This window comes from Aspergillus ruber, assembly GCF_000600275.1.
Source record: "Aspergillus ruber CBS 135680 unplaced genomic scaffold scaffold00013, whole genome shotgun sequence".
Lineage (NCBI taxonomy): Eukaryota > Fungi > Ascomycota > Eurotiomycetes > Eurotiales > Aspergillaceae > Aspergillus > Aspergillus ruber.
This window is the reverse complement of record NW_024467309.1, coordinates 550,733-568,466: the sequence shown is the minus strand read 5'-3', so window position 1 is coordinate 568,466 and position 17,734 is coordinate 550,733. Positions and strand designations below refer to the sequence as shown.

General features: G+C 47.7%; 5 protein-coding genes across 5 annotated transcripts; 1 reads left to right on the top strand and 4 right to left on the bottom strand.

Annotated features, from left to right (window-relative positions):
* Positions 1-114: 114 nt before the first annotated feature.
* Positions 115-2,487, bottom strand: EURHEDRAFT_377756 (putative DUF21 and CBS domain protein (Mam3); the record flags this gene model as incomplete). Its single annotated transcript, XM_040778998.1, has 3 exons — positions 115-1,862; positions 1,934-2,147; positions 2,221-2,487. 3 exons carry the CDS (start codon positions 2,485-2,487, stop codon positions 115-117), a joined length of 2,229 nt encoding a protein of 742 aa, XP_040638917.1.
* Positions 2,488-3,962: 1,475 nt separating this feature from the next.
* On the top strand, positions 3,963-6,497 carry EURHEDRAFT_455981 (uncharacterized protein; the record flags this gene model as incomplete). Its single annotated transcript, XM_040784319.1, has 3 exons — positions 3,963-5,237; positions 5,292-5,478; positions 5,701-6,497. 3 exons carry the CDS (start codon positions 3,963-3,965, stop codon positions 6,495-6,497), a joined length of 2,259 nt encoding a protein of 752 aa, XP_040638916.1.
* Positions 6,498-10,245: 3,748 nt separating this feature from the next.
* Positions 10,246-12,483, bottom strand: EURHEDRAFT_412555 (uncharacterized protein). The gene is made up of 5 exons (XM_040781936.1): positions 12,035-12,483; positions 11,895-11,971; positions 11,694-11,845; positions 11,013-11,628; positions 10,246-10,896 (listed from the first exon to the last, which is right to left on the bottom strand). The coding sequence occupies exons 1-5, from the start codon at positions 12,386-12,388 to the stop codon at positions 10,335-10,337; spliced, it is 1,761 nt and encodes a 586-aa protein (XP_040638915.1). The 5' UTR covers positions 12,389-12,483; the 3' UTR covers positions 10,246-10,334.
* A 1,250-nt stretch (positions 12,484-13,733) lies between these two features.
* EURHEDRAFT_455986 (Mpv17/PMP22 family protein) lies at positions 13,734-14,435 on the bottom strand (the record flags this gene model as incomplete). Its single annotated transcript, XM_040784322.1, has 4 exons — positions 13,734-13,771; positions 13,818-14,123; positions 14,186-14,291; positions 14,355-14,435. The coding sequence occupies 4 exons, from the start codon at positions 14,433-14,435 to the stop codon at positions 13,734-13,736; spliced, it is 531 nt and encodes a 176-aa protein (XP_040638914.1).
* A 1,304-nt stretch (positions 14,436-15,739) lies between these two features.
* EURHEDRAFT_402857 (amino acid transporter) lies at positions 15,740-17,560 on the bottom strand (the record flags this gene model as incomplete). The annotated part of the gene is made up of 4 exons (XM_040780170.1): positions 15,740-15,972; positions 16,047-16,627; positions 16,735-16,934; positions 17,003-17,560. The coding sequence occupies 4 exons, from the start codon at positions 17,558-17,560 to the stop codon at positions 15,740-15,742; spliced, it is 1,572 nt and encodes a 523-aa protein (XP_040638913.1).
* Positions 17,561-17,734: the final 174 nt, after the last annotated feature.

Genomic DNA, 17,734 nt, shown 5'->3' with positions numbered 1-17,734 from the left:
CACCAATTTAAATATCCGCAGAGAGCTATTCTTACATACTGCAAATTGGCTATGGAAAAATCCGAAAAAGAAACCAGAAGAATGTGCCGATCAGCGAAGGAGAAAAGCGGTCTCTCAAGACAAAAGAGGCTGCTGTTCATTTGAACCGCCATCAGTAGACTTGTTCTGATTAGCACGCTTCTTTCGTCGACGCTTCTTCTTCGCAGCATTGCTACTCGTGCCTGTATTAGATACCTTGTCATCGGCCTTGGCGCTTTGCTGGATTGGAAGTTCTGCTTTGCCAGTGGTGGGCGGGCTGGTTTGTGTTTCGTCGCCTTCTGATGAACTGGTCGTGTGGAGGACAACCTTGCGGATACCGTTTACGTCGATGACTTGCTCTGTGATGCTGCCACTGCGAGCGGGACCGGGATGCACATAATTACCCGGTTTCAGGGCTTTGGCTGACTGCGAACTTCCTGAGTGGATGCTATCATGTGCGCTTCCCTGTCTTGACGGAGGTGGGCGGGGCTGGTCATCCTGCTCTTCACTGACAGGTTCGGGAACCGATAATTGCGGGTTGTCTTTCAGTTTTTGAGTGGTAGGTGTGTCTTTGGATCGGTCGACCATGGGTGCGATGGTGCCGTAGCCCAATTTGACGGCGTGGACACCGTCACTGGCATCCATCCCGGCAGATTGCAAGAGTCCTGCGCCAATTCCTCCAGCCAAGCCCACCGTGGCATGCTGGGTCGAAGCAGCTTCAGAGTTGCTCTGGCTCGAATCGAATTCTATTTGTCCCGGGCGGGAGGGCGACATGCTACCACGTTTAATCTTCACGTTTTGGTATCGAGTTTGACGCGGCCGACTGGCCAAATTCGACGGTCCCAAGTGTTTGAGATGCTCGCGAATTTCGTCTGTCGCGCCACGTTGTGTGACCAAACCACCTTTCCAGTCCGAATCCCTGCCCGTACTTTGCCTGCGCAGTTGGAAACGGGGCTGAGGAGCTTCGAGGGAGCGTCGGCGGAGGTTGGAAACATCTTTCCTGGAAGGTGACTGGGTTTCACTATCAACGTCGACTAATTCGCCTTGGGGCACTGTATTGAAAGGGGGATCTTCAACGATTCTTCCCTTGGGGACACGGGACTTAGGGGCCGGCGTCATACGTCGAATCGCCTTGTGGACGTCAACAAAGACATCAGACTCATCGATAATTTCCTCTCCAATCAGCTCCTCGATCACATCTTCCAGCGTCACGACTCCCAGCGCTCCACGGTCCTCACTGGGGTATTCGGAAACAAGTACCATATGTGACTTGCCCTCCTGGAAGAAGTTTACAATGTCCAGGCAGCTAGTCTCGGGACGGGTTTCCGGAAGTGTGGCCAAGGCAAAGTCCTGCACTCTCTTGCCATCCTCGGGGTCGTAGGTAATGAGCATCTTCACGAGCAGCATGCCAACAAAGTTCAAGGGGTTGTCCGGGGCATGAATCGGGATGCGGGAGTATCCTTGGGAGAGGATGATATCCATCGTCTGCTCATCGAGGACGGTGTCGAAAGACATTGTGAAAACATCGTCCATGGGGGTCATGATGCTGCCAACTGATTTCTCTTTCAAATCCAAGACCGCGCTGATGATGGTAACCTCATCAGAGTTAAGCTGTTCCCCGGCTTCACCCAAGGTCTTGTGCAACGTGACCAATGTTTTGAGCCCGGCTTTTTTGTAAATAGTGCCATGGTCTTCACCCAGTAACTTGTCGAGCAACTTGGCGACAGGCCAAGCGATGGGCGACATGACATACATTAGAGCTAAGACAGCGGGCGCCATCCAGGCTCCGATAGGGAGACCGTAGCGGACGCATATCGATTGTGGGACGACCTCGCCGAAGATGACTAGAAAAAGCGTTCGCGGTTAGGTATGATCACACAAACGGTCAGACGGATGATATATGCAGGAACCGTACCAATCAAGACAGTACTACCCAGAACCGCCGGCCAACCACCTCCAAGCGATCGGTCGAGAACAATGGGTAAAGTTTCGTTGGTGATCACGTTGCTGAGGAGTAGGGTAACCAGAACCCAGTGCTTTCCTTTTTTCAAGAGGTTGAGCACGCTGGCCGCATTTTTCCGCTCAGAGCCTTCGCCCGAAGTTTGAATGACTTGGAGATAGACTTCATCCTGTAGATGGAACACAATTGTATCAATATCCTCATCCTGTTCCTGACAATTGCACAAAATAGTGTAAACATACCTGGCCCATCAACGCAATTGTCAACCCGGCAAAAGCGCCACCGCTCAGGACAAGAGCAGCGGCTATTCCTAGATAAAGCCATAGGCTGGGGTCATTGGCGGGTTTAGAGGACTCTTCGGAGATACTGATAAACGGACTAGACGGGGAGTAGCTGGTCGGTGCAGCAGAAATGAGAGGCAATTGACATAATGCAAGGAAAAACACGCGAGCCAGACCGAGGATAATAGGCCTGGAGGCCATATACCGATTCCCAGCAGGTGTAGCCATAACCGTGCGGGAAGAAAAGGCTGGACGGAAGGAGGCGTTACTGGACGGGCATTTCTTCCGAATTTTTCCTCGTAATTTGAACAGCTCGCGGAGGGTGGAGACTGTAAGAGGACGGAGCGACGATAAAACAAGCTACTATCGAAAGTACGCTGCGCCGCAGGAGGATCGGGACCGCGCAGACTATCGATATCGGGGCAAACTGCCGACTGTGCTCTGGCGAATGACGTGAGACTGCGGATAGCCTCTATAAGCAACTAGAAATGGCAGAGAGCAATGAAATATCAACCAAAAGAGCACAAGAACCGATTCACGATGTAATTCTGCAGGAAGAGAAATGGAACGCTTGATAGGGAGGAGAAAGCGAAAATCAGGGTGAAGTTGAAGTTGAGTCGAGCTGAAGGCGGCGAGGGCCTGGACCAATCACGCAGTGGGTACCTGATACCTGAGGCATCATATGATCTCTCTCACGCCAAGAGACCTAATCCGGACGTCCACGTCGCATAGAAGAAGGATATCTGACTGATCAGACTGCAGAGCCTAGTGTACAAGTATATGCAAGGAACTATATCTTATGGTTGACAAAGGAGTGGTAATATTCTCCCGACCGTGTGCCTATTCTGTCGCTAGCCCTAAGTGCCTGCACTAGCGCGCTTCCTCGACAGGATTATTTCTATTCAATGTCATTGTTATATTAAGGTTACTTTCTGGAGAAGAATACTAACTTAAGGCATACGGTCTATAAATCGGGGCTACGGTTGTGTAGAAGCCATGGAACCTCAGGTCAGGATATGTATCTTGACGAATTTGTGTAGTTTGAGTACCTCGTGCAAATATATTGCATCAAAGATATCGTGTTGACAAAGAGCTGATATCCTATCCAGAGTATTTATTTTATAATGCTTAGCGAGTTACGTGCTTACTACTTACATACCATGTCAGTCAAGAGACGTCTCGATAGATTCTACCCTAACATGTAAACTTCTCGCTCCTACCTTGCGATGTGCTGACTGAGGAAGTATCATTTGGATCGATAATCATTCACTAGCTCAAATGAAACGGGGTGTAATTAGCATATGCATATCCATAGCAATAATCGCGGGTTGTTTAGTCAAGCCCTAATATCAACCTCGAGCTGGTGAATGCATTCTGGCTGGTCCAATCGAAATTCGTAGATAGCCCTTGTTTGTTTTTCATGTTGCCTTCAAGAAACATTCACTGAGACTCGCCATTCCTCGAACGCCGTTTGTACTCGCTCATTTACCTATAAATACGCTACTATCTATCCTTCTCCCTCCCGTCCTCTATTGCTCTTCCCTCCATCTTCCCTATCCATCTTCTTACACTACGCTTCATCATCATCACTTTCTATAAACTATCGTCCTGTTTCCAGCAGCATTTACCATTTACTAGATATCTCCTTCTTTCTCGTCTCTAGCATTTGAACCGTCCTCTCGATTGCCTCTCGATCCATAATCATGACCACCCCCTTCGAGCAAGTCTTTCTCTGGGGGGAAGTCGAACCAGATCCACCTTTCCCAGAAGCTCTGATGAACATCATTGCATACGCCGACCTGACAGCTGGTTCTGCCATCATCCTTGCGACCCTCATACTGTTTACTTTCGTGTTGGCATCCTGGGAAATCACCTCTTTGTACATTTGTACTGGCTCGAACAAATTCATCGCCTCTCCCACCAAGACGGTATTTTCTCTGCTGAGGTGCTACGCGCTGGAATTCCTTCGTCTTTTATTGTCTCGTGATGACGCGCTGGCAATTCTCAGAGAGCGTTTCACCAAATGGATAATGGATAGCAGACCATACCGTATAACGTCTGTAATTGTCAAATGGTACTTTCCCTTTAACTGCCCTATCGCAGCGTCCTGTCGCCTGTTTGCGACATGGGTCTTTGGGTTGACAATGTACACAAGTGTGCTGGTCCCAGCCGCTCGGTACCTCTCTGGAGTGGTTGACAGTTGGAATTCCGATATACACTCGTTTCACTGTCCTGGTGCAATCTCGCGGTACTACCTCGAAGATCGACTTTCCCGGCGTGCCCTGTACGAAAGCTACTACTGCCTCGGAGAAAGAACCGGTCTCAATCTACGCAAAGACATTATTGCGAGTGACTGGCAGCTACTGAGCCGTCTGCTCAACGACGACGGTGAAATTGACCATTACCATGCCATCATCGCCGCGGTTTCCGTGACCTCTCTTGTTATCTTGACCACAGTGGTATTCACCGTCCTTCCCGAAACAACTGCCTTTAAGCGCGCCATGGCGGTCCTCTTGCGACAAGATCCGCAATCTGACGGACCCCGGCCGCTTACGCAGACGGAAAGTGACCTTTGGGACATGATCAACGGATACGAAGGTGACCTGGCCACAAGGAAGGCCCAGCTTGCAAAGAAAGATATGTTGCTAGCTGCGACAACCGCCGAACTGCACGCCTCGAAGCAACGCCAGGAAGAGGGCTGGGCTCTTGTTCGAAAGTTGACCGCCCATCGCAACGAAGCCGTGGATGCGCAGCAGCGCGAGTTATCCAACAACCGTCGCCTGCGTCGGCAGATTCTCAAGATCGGTGGCCAGCTCAGGGCTGCTGAGGGGTGCCTACAGGGCAACTGCCAGGAACATGCCAAAAAATGCCAGCAAGTCGTCAATGAACGGAAGCAACTGGCCGAGGAGCGTCAACAACTTGCATCTAAACGCCAGGAGTCCTCGGAAGACCAGCATCTTGCCGAAGATCGCGACCGAGTTCTCGGAGGACATCGACATCTTGAAAGTGTGCGCAAACAACTTGCATATGAGCGTCAACAGCTCGATGAAGAACGCCAGCAACTTGTCGAAGCACAGAAGCAACTCATTCAGAAACGTAAAAGGCTCGCGTCCCCACACCAGAAGTCCTCCAATGAACAGTGTCTTGCCAAAGAACGCCAGTTTCTCGATGAGATGCGCGACCGACTAAATGCTCAGTGTCAGAAACTTACCGAAGAGCGTCAACAGTCTGCCGAAGAGCATAAACGACTGATCAACAACCACCAAGACATTGCGATCCAGCATCAGAAGCTTCTCGACCGTCAACATCATCTTTTAAACAACAACCAAGAACTTGCCGTCCGCTGTAACGAACTGGCCGTCGCCTTGGGGATAGCCCGCCAAGAGCGGGATGCCGCCATGTTGCAAATGGACGCCACAATGGACCAAGTTACAGGCAAAGAGGATCAGCAACTTGCTGTCCGTTGTAGTGAGCTGTCCACCTCCTTGGAGGAAACCCGCCAGGAACGGGACGCCGCACTGGACTCAATAATAAAACAGCAGCACGAGATTGCTTTGATCAACCTGTCGGCAAATATTTCGCGTGCGGAAGCCGAAATATACTACACTCAGTCGGAAGAAAACCAAGCTCATTTCCACCAATCTATGTCTGACTTGAAGAGTGCCTGCGACTTGGCTGTTGAGCAGGAACGTTCAGCCACCGAGGAAGCTCGTAAAATAGCCTGCGGTCTTGAAATGGAGGTCAAGAACTGCCACAACAAGATCGATATTGCCCAGAGAGACGCCCAGAGACACTATGACCAGACGCTTGCTAATCAGAGAACAATTGAAATCTTGGAACATCGCTTGGCAAGGTACAGAGCATTCGAGATCGGTAGTACGCAGGAGGTCCCCAAGCGCCAGATTGGTAATCCTGGTTCGATGTCCACCGCTCTGGCTGAGAAGGACGTTACCATTGCAAATCAGCTTGCCCAAATTAACGACCTCACGCGCCAACTTGAAAAAGTTAAGCAGGGCGCGCCTTGTCCCGCCATGCCTGACGAATCAGTCCAGGAGAACCTCAAGAAGCTCCGCGTAGCCCTGGACAAGGAGCGGAGAGAGAGGACCGAGGATAACATCCGATGGGGCTCGAAGACCTGTGAGCTGGAGAAAGCCAACCAGAAGCTCCGTATCTCTATGTCGAACGCGGAATCCAAATCTCGTCGTCTAGCAGGTCGACGTCCGCCTACAGTTTCTTGATTCTTCAGCGACAGCCTGTTTTCCTTTTTGTACTTGCTCATCCTGAGGTGTCTTGAGTTAGATTTACTTCGTGTCTGGCATCAGCTTTTTTCTCTTCTCATTACTTCTGTGCTATCTTTTTTGTTGCCTTTAAGGATATTTATGTTTCTTCGTTCGGAGTCTTTGGGTGATTCGTTTCGAATTTGCTTTCCGGTATTTGTTGTGATGCTCCCGTGGTCTCTTTCGCTCCCAAAGCAGGTGAAGATTAATCGAGAGTCTCGTCACCTCGATGTTGGCTCATCGAAACGAATGATCGCACGCACTGTCCTTTGACGCTCACCACCAAGTCACTTTGGATTGGGTGCTCATAGGCCTTGCGGTTCGCGTCGATCTCTCGACACACTTGTCTAGCTTGACTTGTGATTCTAGCTGCCCATTATGTGTCCAATATACCATCTGTTCTTCGCGGCGAACGGGACTTCCTGTCATCTCTCGTTCTCGTCTTCGAACAATCGCCCACACCTTCGAGAAACAATCGAATGCCTCTTTTCCGCATATATAATGCTACTTTTTGCATCCGCTTGAAAATGTCTTTGGGTACTGTATCATCCATAAACAAATCACCACGACTTAACTTGAAGCCTTGAATATGTCTACAGCGGGTAGGGAAGCAAGAGGATACTTTCAGCGAGAATTACTGTCTATTACTTCTAAATATGTATGCTCTCTCGCTATGGCATCTGTTAAAACATAGCTAATCTCCTTGGCATCAGCAGCGAACACGGAAAAAGATCGGGAGCTAGCCTCAGCCTATTCGATACGCAGCACGGCGCGACAAGATATTCTGCAAAAAAAAGAGTTTGAATGAATGAATGAATGAATGACGGAAAAAAAGAAAAAGTACAAGTCGAAGAAGTCCTGTCGTATTTCTGTATCGGTGGACGTGACGCCGAGTGAACCCTTTACACTCATGTTCTTGCGTACGATGTGAGAATGTTGATGTACTAGCAAGGTGCTTCTTATGATATTGTTTTCGTGTGGTGGATGAGAATATCTTCGCAGCCGGTGCTACGGCTCCAATCTTCATTTACTATTTTGCATTATGCTTTTATTGTCAATACTTTAAAAACCCCTAGCACATATGCTGCATTTCCCCTGAGATACAAGAAGTCTTTATGCTATCAAAAATTCCTCCAACATATTTGCATGACTCAAATTAGGGCACGTAGCCACGTGGTATTTTTGCTAACCCTTTTCATTACAATGTTTGAACTAGTGAATAACGAGTTCTGTCATCGTCTCTTTAAAAACTCGGCTAGAATCTGACTCTGAATCTCGCGAATTCGGGACGAGAGTGCCGAATCCCAATCTTCATGTGTACCGGCAGCTGGCGGAAGTGGTCTCAGGCTGATAGGGGTTGGAATAGTTAGGCCGCGAAATGATGACGCCCCATTTTCTGAAATGATGGGATGCTCAGCAGATCTCTGGTATCCAGCGATAATACAGTCAGGACAGCCGTCATATTGCTCACATTAGTAACTCACATTTATATGTTGGGAGCTGATGGTGTGCCATCATTTTTCGTTACTGGCACCGTGCGTCTTCTCTGCATGCTCGAGGTTCATGTAGTGTAAAAGCCGTTGAGCTCTACGCTGCCTTTCTAGGCATGTTAGATTGGGCTTTCAACCGAAGCTGTAAGGTCCTTAGTTTGGATAGGCTGTCTCCCTCCGGCTGTTTATAAGTCTATCAACTCTGGAGCAGAAAACTGGTCTTCTGTCGGATACTTTCATGGTCTCTATAGGGATTTCTTTGTTTCTGGACTTGTTGTCTCCATGGACGCGTTTCAGTTTTCTTCGAAATAACATCGCATGTTCCTAAACCAAGCAGCCGCAGGACGTCTCACGGCTAGCAAGCTGTCCTTTATTTGCCAACCCTGCATGTTGCGTGGCTCAAGCGCATCGCTTGTGTGTAGATCATTGCTTTTGCGAACCTTGTAGCCGCGGTGGCATTGAAATCTGTGCCGGGATGATTCCACGCTGCACAATATCTATGTTGTTCGGTGGAGTTTTTTTTACCGTGGTTCTGGTAAAAGCTGGCCTTTGAGATCGTCTAACTGCATTGGGTGATGCCAGGAGAGATTGCCCAGAGAGATTACTATATGACGGTTAATGTGAACGGACTTGGAGTTAATCTAAATTGTACCTTGGAGAGTTGTACTTGGCCAGTGGCGTGTTCATAACTTCTTAGATCTTATCAATTATCTCGATAATCTCCAACACTTTATTCTTGGGTGGATTTATGTATGCTGCGTTGTTAAATTAAAAGGATCGTAAGGATCTGGAAGAAAGCCATGAAGACACATTTAGAGTAGAATAACTTGAGATCTGTCTCTCTCAGCACATTATGTGGCAGTTTCCCGTGAGATCTACCGAATGTACACAGGTTGACCCATGATGATGACCAAATCACAGCCCAGTGACAATTACGGCAACCCTCCTGGCTTCAATAATACACATAAGCCACCATTTAAATGACTATGTACAGCTCAGGCGACCAGTGCCATTGTCTCAAACTATGCATTATTCATAAAGCCCAGAAAGCAGATGCATCCTGGAAACAATTAGCACACATTGAAAAATGACCTAACGAAACATACCTATGTTCAGAACATTAACAGTGAGGACCCGGAAATATAGAGGTGCCAGGTATAGATTCACACCCAGAGCTACCAGGGCTGCTATGGTTCCTAGCAATCGCCAGTGTAGCTCTACCCCAGGGGCATCTACAGCGGGCGGCAGAAAGAATCTGGAAAGACGAGGAATGGGAACTGGAAGCACTGAAGTAAGCAAGTAGAACAGGAGAAGATAGCAGGGAGGGTAGCTTAAGCTGAATCTCAGCTTAAGCCACACCCACCCTGTCCCATAAACACAAGAACACTCTGCTCAAAAGCCCTGCAGATACAGGCGGACCGGGATGAGGAAAAGGATCAGAAGGATTATAGGAGATTATTGTCTCAGCAACTCACAGAGGTAAAAAGCAGCGGATTGGCTATAGGCCTCGGGCTCATGGAAAATGGTCTGTCATATCTTAGGTCTCGATAATGGCAACTGGAGCCTCTGTACTCAGCAGCGTACAGAAGTGGAGTGAAGCCGCGACGGATCTGGATCCGAAAGTTAATTTCTTCTCGAGAGAGGTGTAGTTCAGCAACATCTTTGATTTGATGTTAAATAGCAAGGAATATTCGTGATCGTTTCTTGTGGTTGTTGGCGCTGACTTCCGTATGGAATTGCTCAATGAGTGTCCGCGCCAGTTGGAGTTTGCTGTTGCATACTTCCCAATGCATAATCAAGCTGCCTTTATATTGGGCATTAGACCGGTAGGCAGCTGGTAAGAGTATACGGAGGAAGACCGTGTTTGCAAACGACAAGTAGAATGCATCCCCCGAGCTACGAAGCTCGTCTGCAACGGAAAGGATTATTTCTATTGGTAGGTCGAGAAATCTCATCTGATGCCCCTACCATTAGCATTAGATACAAAATCAATGGGTTTATTGAGATATACCATGAACTGTATTCCAATTATACCAAACTCGAGAGTTCTACAGCCTGGTTCACCGCCGAAAAAACATGAGATTTGTCGAAGTTGATATAAGAGATGTCGCGATGTCAATGAAATCCTGTCTCTAGGAGTTGATTGAGGGCCTGGATATGAGCTGTGCTACGGTGGCTTGTTAAAGGATCTGGAAAGGTGTTCGCTGTTTATCTATTTATGGTCGATCTATTTGTGTTGGGCAGATTTCCAACTGCTACTAAACTTTCAAATATGCCTGCGAAGTTCGTAGAGTGGAAAAAGTGTTTCTCAGTCTGATGTTTTTCGTGCGGTCGGATGACCTTCCAGCAGACTGATCTTCCTCCAATTATGCTCGAGTCTCGGTTCATATGCAACAGGTGGATGAGCAGTAGGCGATATAGCTGGGCCGATATTATCTTTAATCCTTTGTCGTATGCTCTTGACCGTCTCCATATCTGCTGGGAGGACTGTTGCGTCATTCTCTGAAACCTCTCTTTGTTGTGAGATCTCAAGAATTCTGTCCAATTTGGATTCATACGTCTCTTCCTCGCCAGTCCGTACACCCTCCCTGGAAACATTAGATTGAAATTGCGATTGAAGAGTCCCCATAGAGCCAGTGTGAACTAAACCAATAGGTCGAACAGGAACATCGTGGTCAATTTCATAAGCACGACCAAAATGAATTCGTGCTGTATGAGGGAAGACAATTGAGGGGTGTTCGACCTTCATGCGTAGTGGTTTGAGCGAAAGGCCTGTCTCCCCTTGTTCTGGTGGAGGACTTTCCTTGCTTGAATGTATGATGCCAAATAGATGTTGATCTGATTGATCCACACACCCTCGGCCTGCGTACCTTTATAGGGAATTAGCAGAGTTAGACTTCATAGCCTGGATAACATGACAGTCCTGAGGATGATAGCATGCTTGGTCGCAAAGACAGTCATCTCAAAATTTGAATGTGACACGTACGTATGTATTCCCAGACATAAACTTGATTCAGGACCTTCACGTACAACCACAAATCGCCGTATCAAAATCGGACCAGGGGCGCCACTGCAGCTATCCTGGGTTGACTGATTAATGGTATTCTTTATCTTGCCATCTGTAGGTATAGGGTCATCCGAAACGACATCGTCTAGAGTGATCCATGACTCTGGAGAGAATGTCCTGTCTGGATGACTTCTCGCTGTACTGCAGATTTTGAGATAAATATTCCAATGCTCAACACGGAAATGAAGTGTTACCCATTCATCTTTAGTCATGAGTGTTTCACCTTGTTTCTGCAAGCTATCATTGCACAAGCGACACCTGACATAGCCTCTTCTATATCTATCTTCCTCGCTGTATAGGCACAGATATGAAAGAGGGAGTTGGTGAATTTGGTTGAGCCTAGTTCTCCTGTTCGCTTGGTAGGCTGCTTCAGCTCTTTCCTGAAGGATTTGAATTGGCTCAAGAGGCAGGTTGCTATGATCAACACTCTCGCTGTGATTAAGGAAAAATTCGGAGCTGATTTGAAGGGTGAAAACTTGACCTGGTCGAAAAAACAAATGTGGTTGGTTTTGTTTCCGGTAATATACACCAATGTCTTCATTAGTGAGTATGTGTGGGAAAGAAAACCATGGTTCTACACCACCATTGAAGGCGGCTTACCTCTTGATCCCAGGTCAATGCCACCACGTATACAGGCTTCGAGTTTTACATCGGAAAATGTAGAGTAAACCATGGCCCTTTTTCCAGGTACAACCGCTTGTTTGGAATAACCTAATGAGAAAGAAGCACGATATTTAGGCCTGTACGCCGTGCTATATATATGATTAATAACTTCGGCTGGATGAAGAGAGTGGTACTTACTTGTAATAACAGGCCAATTGAAGCAGTATATTGACTGCACAAAGCATTGTGGCAAGTGACTTTCTCAGCTTTGCTATCTTCATGGATCAACTTGAGTCAGTACTACTAGCACAACATTAAAGAGAGTCGAGGGGCATTACGTGGTCAGGCATCCGGAATGCCCACTTGCTTTTCCTCCAAGTGTCTCTAGCAACATTACCCGAGCCACTACCGTTTAGCGAGGCCCTGTATGGTTCAATATTATGAATGAAAGCTTCCATTGCCTCGGTTGCAGAATTGGTGATGAATAGGAGTGAATTCAGGGTTGCCTGAGCTAGCTCATTTGAGACTCTCAGGTCTTCAACTTGCAAAAGGACCCTATGAACCACATGGAGCTCTGCAATGAGGTCTTTGTACTCTTTTTCTGAGCCTGTTGCTGATGACAAAGATTGAAAGAGTTTGTATGCTAACGATGCACCGGCTAGAAAGTCTCCAACAGAAAATCCGAACGACATGATGACCCAAAACTATTGTTGATAATGGAACGGTAAGTCCAAAGAACTATGGTGATGGTTATGTTTTGTTACTGAGACGACGTGTTCTGAGGAAGTGTATGATAAGGCACTTTTCAGAATTATGTGGCTGTGCCCCCAAGATGACAACGCACTCCTTGCCAGCCTTGCTGTCTGGCAGCTTACTTGACCGTGATTAGGTGATGATGCAAGAGATGCGGTAAGATAATTAGTCTAACGACGGTCTAATGCCGGCTCACTGAGGTCAACCAGATTGACGGCAAGGCAGTCTTTCGATATTACCCTTCCCTTCCTAGTTAAACGCTAGCCTGGCTACCTGGCAATACAGATTTGCACTCCTCATCTGGGGACCTGTGATTATGCCTCCACTCAATTTTCGGAATCGCTGCTGCGGAGATAAGCCTACTTGCAGCGTTCCTGTCCCTCATCCAAGAGGGAGAGTTTTCCTTCGATAGCGATTGACACTCGCTCCAGAGATGCAACCATTTATTGCGTATGCCCTCGCAGGCGCATCTACTGCAATTCTTCCTCTCACCGCAAAACAAGCGCCCAAACTGCTTCACATCCCGGCAGGTGGCAATGAATCGGCTTGTTAATCTGTACATCACCCATCTACACTTCGAAAGCCCCGCATGATACGACCCGAGATCGAGTTCTTGTTCTCACACGTACCCTGACCGGGCGCTAATGACTTTGCAAAGGTTGTTTGAGTGTTGAGTGTTTTTGCCCGCGGAAAGCAACTTTTGTTTTTGGTTCCTAAAGCATTCACCAACGTGAGACTTACACCCCTATGAGGTTTAATTGGAACCATTACCAGTATTAAGTATAATGGAGTCCGTGAAGCTATTACAAGAGCTCGGCGTGGGTGCATGGAGCGCTTCGCCTACCCTGACACCCTCTGTTCGCGTTTCAAATAAACAAAAGGACTTGCTTCTAGTGCCCTTGTAAAATTAAACCTGTCTTCACCAACTGTGCCACTCGCAGCGGTTGCGAGCATTTTGCTCGGCATTCGACGAGGATTGCAGTGCCGATCAAGTCCATTTGTTTTGATGGGCTGCTGAGCGTTCCTTGTTATGGGGGATACCTGAAAACAAGAGATAACTTGTATATCGCTATAAGATCTGTGTCTAGCACATAATATGACAATTCCATGTGAAATCTACCGAATGTATACAGATTGATTAAACCGAATCCTCCGGGTCCAAGACGATGACCCTAGCTCACAGTCCAGTGACAATGACAGCAACCCTTTTGGCTTCAACAACACACATAAGCCATCATTCAAAATGAATATGCAGAGCTCAGGCAACCCGAGTATTTTCTCAAGCTATGCATTATTCAAAAAGCTCAGAAAGCAGTTCCACCCTGGGAACGATTAGTACACATTCAACAATGACCCAATGAAACGTACCTATGTTCAGAAAATTAACAGTGAGAACCCGAAATTGTACAGGCACCAGGTACAGGTTCACTCCCTGCAGAATGGGCCAAATGGTCCAGTTGGTGCGAAGTGCCTCCCAGTACATGCGTTGCAGCTTCTCCCTAGGATTGTTTCCCTCGAGCAAAGACATACTAGACAAGAAAACGCCGATCATTGTGGGAGCACAAACCAGTTGGTCGGTTGTTACGCGGGCCGCCAATGTCCTGAATGGAGTGCTCAAAGAGATGCGGTTTTGCAAAAAAAGGAACCATTTGGTCGCAACAGGACCGAATACCACTGCACATGAAGTGAGCTTGAGAAAAGAAATCAAAAAGTCCGAAGCGTTGGAGCAGCCATACCACCACCATAAAGAGCCATCCGCACTGTGCGAGTCATATCATGGCTGAAAAGGCTCTTTCGTTCAACACCATGCTGTGCCAGCCCATCTCCGACAACAAATAGACACTTGGGTGATAATCAGCAGGGAGAATTGAAGAAAAATGCCATTTCAGGGGAAGGATATCCTACCGTTGTCGTTACGCTTTGTGTCAATACTGGACGTTGCAGGAGACTCCTTTGATACCTGTGTTTATTAGTCGTGCGAAACATGATAACGGGTTGAGATATACATGCCAGCTAAACATTATGAAACGCTTTTTCTACAGTTTGAATGGAAATCAGCAGAGCTAGTCAATGATTTATAGGTCTATTCAGCAGAATAAAGAAATGAAAGATTTTTTTTTTTTTCGTTTCAATAGAAACATGCTCGAAGACCTGCAATGGCGGAACATCTCGATCTGGAAAGTTAACCGCCTCTTTCCTCATTAAGCAGTTCCGCACCTATCGGGTCATGTGCTTTCGCGCTCTCCATAGGACCTACATAACCTTCTGATGGGATAGGCTTGCGGGCGCTTGCTATCATAAGAGATGGTACGGTCTCTTGAACCCTTTATTAGTTTGAGAAAGCAGGCTAGGCTCTCCTGTCTAAGTTTTTGCAAACTACAGGCGCTTGGATCAGATTCATTATGACAGACGTGTTAAGGCGCAACACCTCCTCGAGCAGAATTCCGGTTTACTAGGCAATAAAGCTCAAGAAATAACATTGCTGCTCAGTTTGTCGAGAAGTCAGTATGGCTTATATTTGGAGCAGTTTGACCTGGTGCAACCGGAGGAGGGATATAAGGTGCAGTAGTGTAATGGTTGTTGGCTTGATCAGGAGATGCCTTACCGAATAGCATTTGGCATGTGAAAAGCATCTTTGAGTAGGTATCACTGAGTGCTGTGAAGATATTGCGAGTTGGAAACCCACTTTAAGAGGTCGGCGGACACAATTATGCTTCAAAGGGATGAATGGGACTACCCACGAGTTGGTTTGTCACCAACTGAACGCCTACGATCATTTAACCAAGCGGAAATTGATCAATATCCTCATGAAATTCTCGACAGTCATGGTGGTTACTAACTTGCTTAACAAGGAACACAACATTCACCCACCTCAAGAGACAAAAAGAACCAACAACTCCCGCAAAATGGATTCTTGAAAATCATCCACCTCTCATTACTTCTAGAAAGACTTCACATGTGGTGCGAGGTCACGACTTGCAAGAAGTTGGTTGAGTAAGTATCCTGACAGTCTGGTGATGTGAGCTAGTTCACAGGGAGGTCGACTCCTAGTGTTGATAGTCTCATGTCAAATTTCTATGGTCAAATTGTGAGGTTTCCTCTCAAATTTCATATTGTTTCAGGGCATCGGCGTACGACATCCCGTGTCGCCAGTCTATATAGAAAACTGGTTGTCACACTCGGCCCTAGCTGGTCATAATTCACTTTCCATTTTAGTACTGCTTTTTGACCACTGAGAAAATCTGAAAACAGCGGCAATTGTATGCCGCGTAACCACTTTATGAAATGTGTCACGGCAGTCCCGTGGCCTTGTCCATTCCATTCGCATCATCCAGGCACTCAGCAGCCATCTCAAACCGCTCTGTGGGCGGTCCTGAGTAGTTCTTATGGCCCCATACCCAATACCAAACGGCCGAAATAGCCACAAACCCAACAAAGACAACGGACGCATAGTTCATATCTTCGAGGGTAACTGCACTGAAAGTCGGCATGGAGAAGAGTGGAATAGCAAGGGCGGTCCATGCTGGGATTTCAAACATCATTAGACTCGACCAAATACTCTGAATGCATGGCAGATAAGCGAAAGGATTTGCTCACCTAGGCAGACCACATTACAAAATATACCAAACACTCCAAGGTTGAAAGTGGCATTTTTGACGTCTTTTCGACGGCGCAGGAGCAAGGACACTGCAACAGGCATTGCGTAGCTAAGTGTCAGGAATATAACCCCTACGCCAGAAAATGCGTTAAATGCCGCTGCTGAGCCGAAGTATATAAGCCCCAGAAGTATCTCAATGGCCATTCCCAGTAGCATCGCATTGAGTGGGACTTCCAGCCGCGTATTGACTTGCCTAAACCATTTTGAGCCGGGTATAGCGCCGTCACGAGCGAACGCCCACGTGCATCGAGATGCGGCGGTGACGCACCCTACGCCGCAGATAATACCGAGGGCGAGGAGGGGAATGAGAAGGCAGAAGGCCCCGGCGGAGTTTCCTGTGGCGGACTTGATGATCGTGGGGACTGGTTGGCCGCTAGCGAGGTTTGCAAGCATGGCGATGTCGGGGAGGATGAAGTTGAGAGGGACGAGAAGGAAGAGTCCTGCGAAAAAGTTGGCGATGACACCTCCAACGAGGGCCTTTGGGACTTGGATTGCTGGCTGGTGGACTTCCTCGCACATCCTGTTGTTTGTTTCGATTGTTGGGTTAGCTTTCTTTTCTTTTCTTCATTCCTTTGGGGATCTGGCTGTATGGCCCGATAAGGAATGGTGATGGATAAGGAAACCCACGAGGTGACCATGCCAGAGGCCGAGAGGCCATAGGCGGCTTGCAGCAGACCGATACAGAAAGACCAGCCATCCGGCCAGCCCGACTGCGGTTCGAACCCTGTGAAGGCCCATTCAGCAGATCGTCTGCCATGCGCTGCGACGACAAGTACCGTGATAACGAGAGCCGTGACTCCTATCAGGGTCCAGAAGATCGCCATTGTCTAGACAGTATGGGGCCATATTAGAAAAATGACGATACAACGTCAAAAGCGAAAGAGCTCCGTCATACCTCTAGGTGTGTTAGCCATCGGTTTCCAAATGCAGGAATAGCGTGGCATATCAAAGTGATTCCAAGAAAAATAAGATACGTCTGATAAGCCTGAAAGTTCTCAGTGATGCCGACGCCTGAGGATTTGAATACATTCAGGCTTTCAACCAGAAAAAGCGCCGTTGCGAAGTTAACAGCAAGGGTAATTGTGATATTTCCAGCAATATAAGACCAGCCGCAAACCCAGGCCGTAACACGTCTACACCACGACGGCGACAGGACGAACGTCTGATAGTAGACTCCGCCGGCTGTAGGATAGACCGACGTGATCTCAGCCAGAGATGCCGCTACACACAGTATGATAAAAGATATTATTACCCAGCCCCAGAACATGTTAGCGGGGCCACCTCCTGCCATCGGATATGACATGGTTGTCGACAGACCATACGGTACAGATGCCAGGATGAAGCACATGAACACCACCTGCCATGTTGATCGGTTGCGTGACAATTCGGGACGGTATCCTAAGGATTCTAGATTGGAGTCTGCTTGGGGCTTGTCCATCTTATCTTCTGCCATTTTCGCTGTCGGTAGGGCTTGTGCTGCTCATGGAATATTGATGTGTCGTGACCGGAGGTTGTAAACGTACTCAAAGCGTGTCTGCAGTTCATTGATGACCTGCATGTGTCGCTTTGGCACAATAAGGGTAGGCGCGATGGAAAGAGATACTTTTTTTGAAGAGAAACCGGGCCA

Bases quoted from the DNA above. Each gene is read 5' to 3' on its own strand.
- EURHEDRAFT_412555 (XM_040781936.1), bottom strand. From the start codon at position 12,388: ATGTCGTTCGGATTTTCTGTTGGAGACTTTCTAGCCGGTGCATCGTTA. The intron at 11,972-12,034 runs GTAATGCCCCTC...TGATCCATGAAG, and splicing joins CATTCCGGATGCCTGACCAC to ATAGCAAAGCTGAGAAAGTC. The intron at 11,846-11,894 runs GTAAGTACCACT...TCATATATATAG, and splicing joins CAATTGGCCTGTTATTACAA to CACGGCGTACAGGCCTAAAT.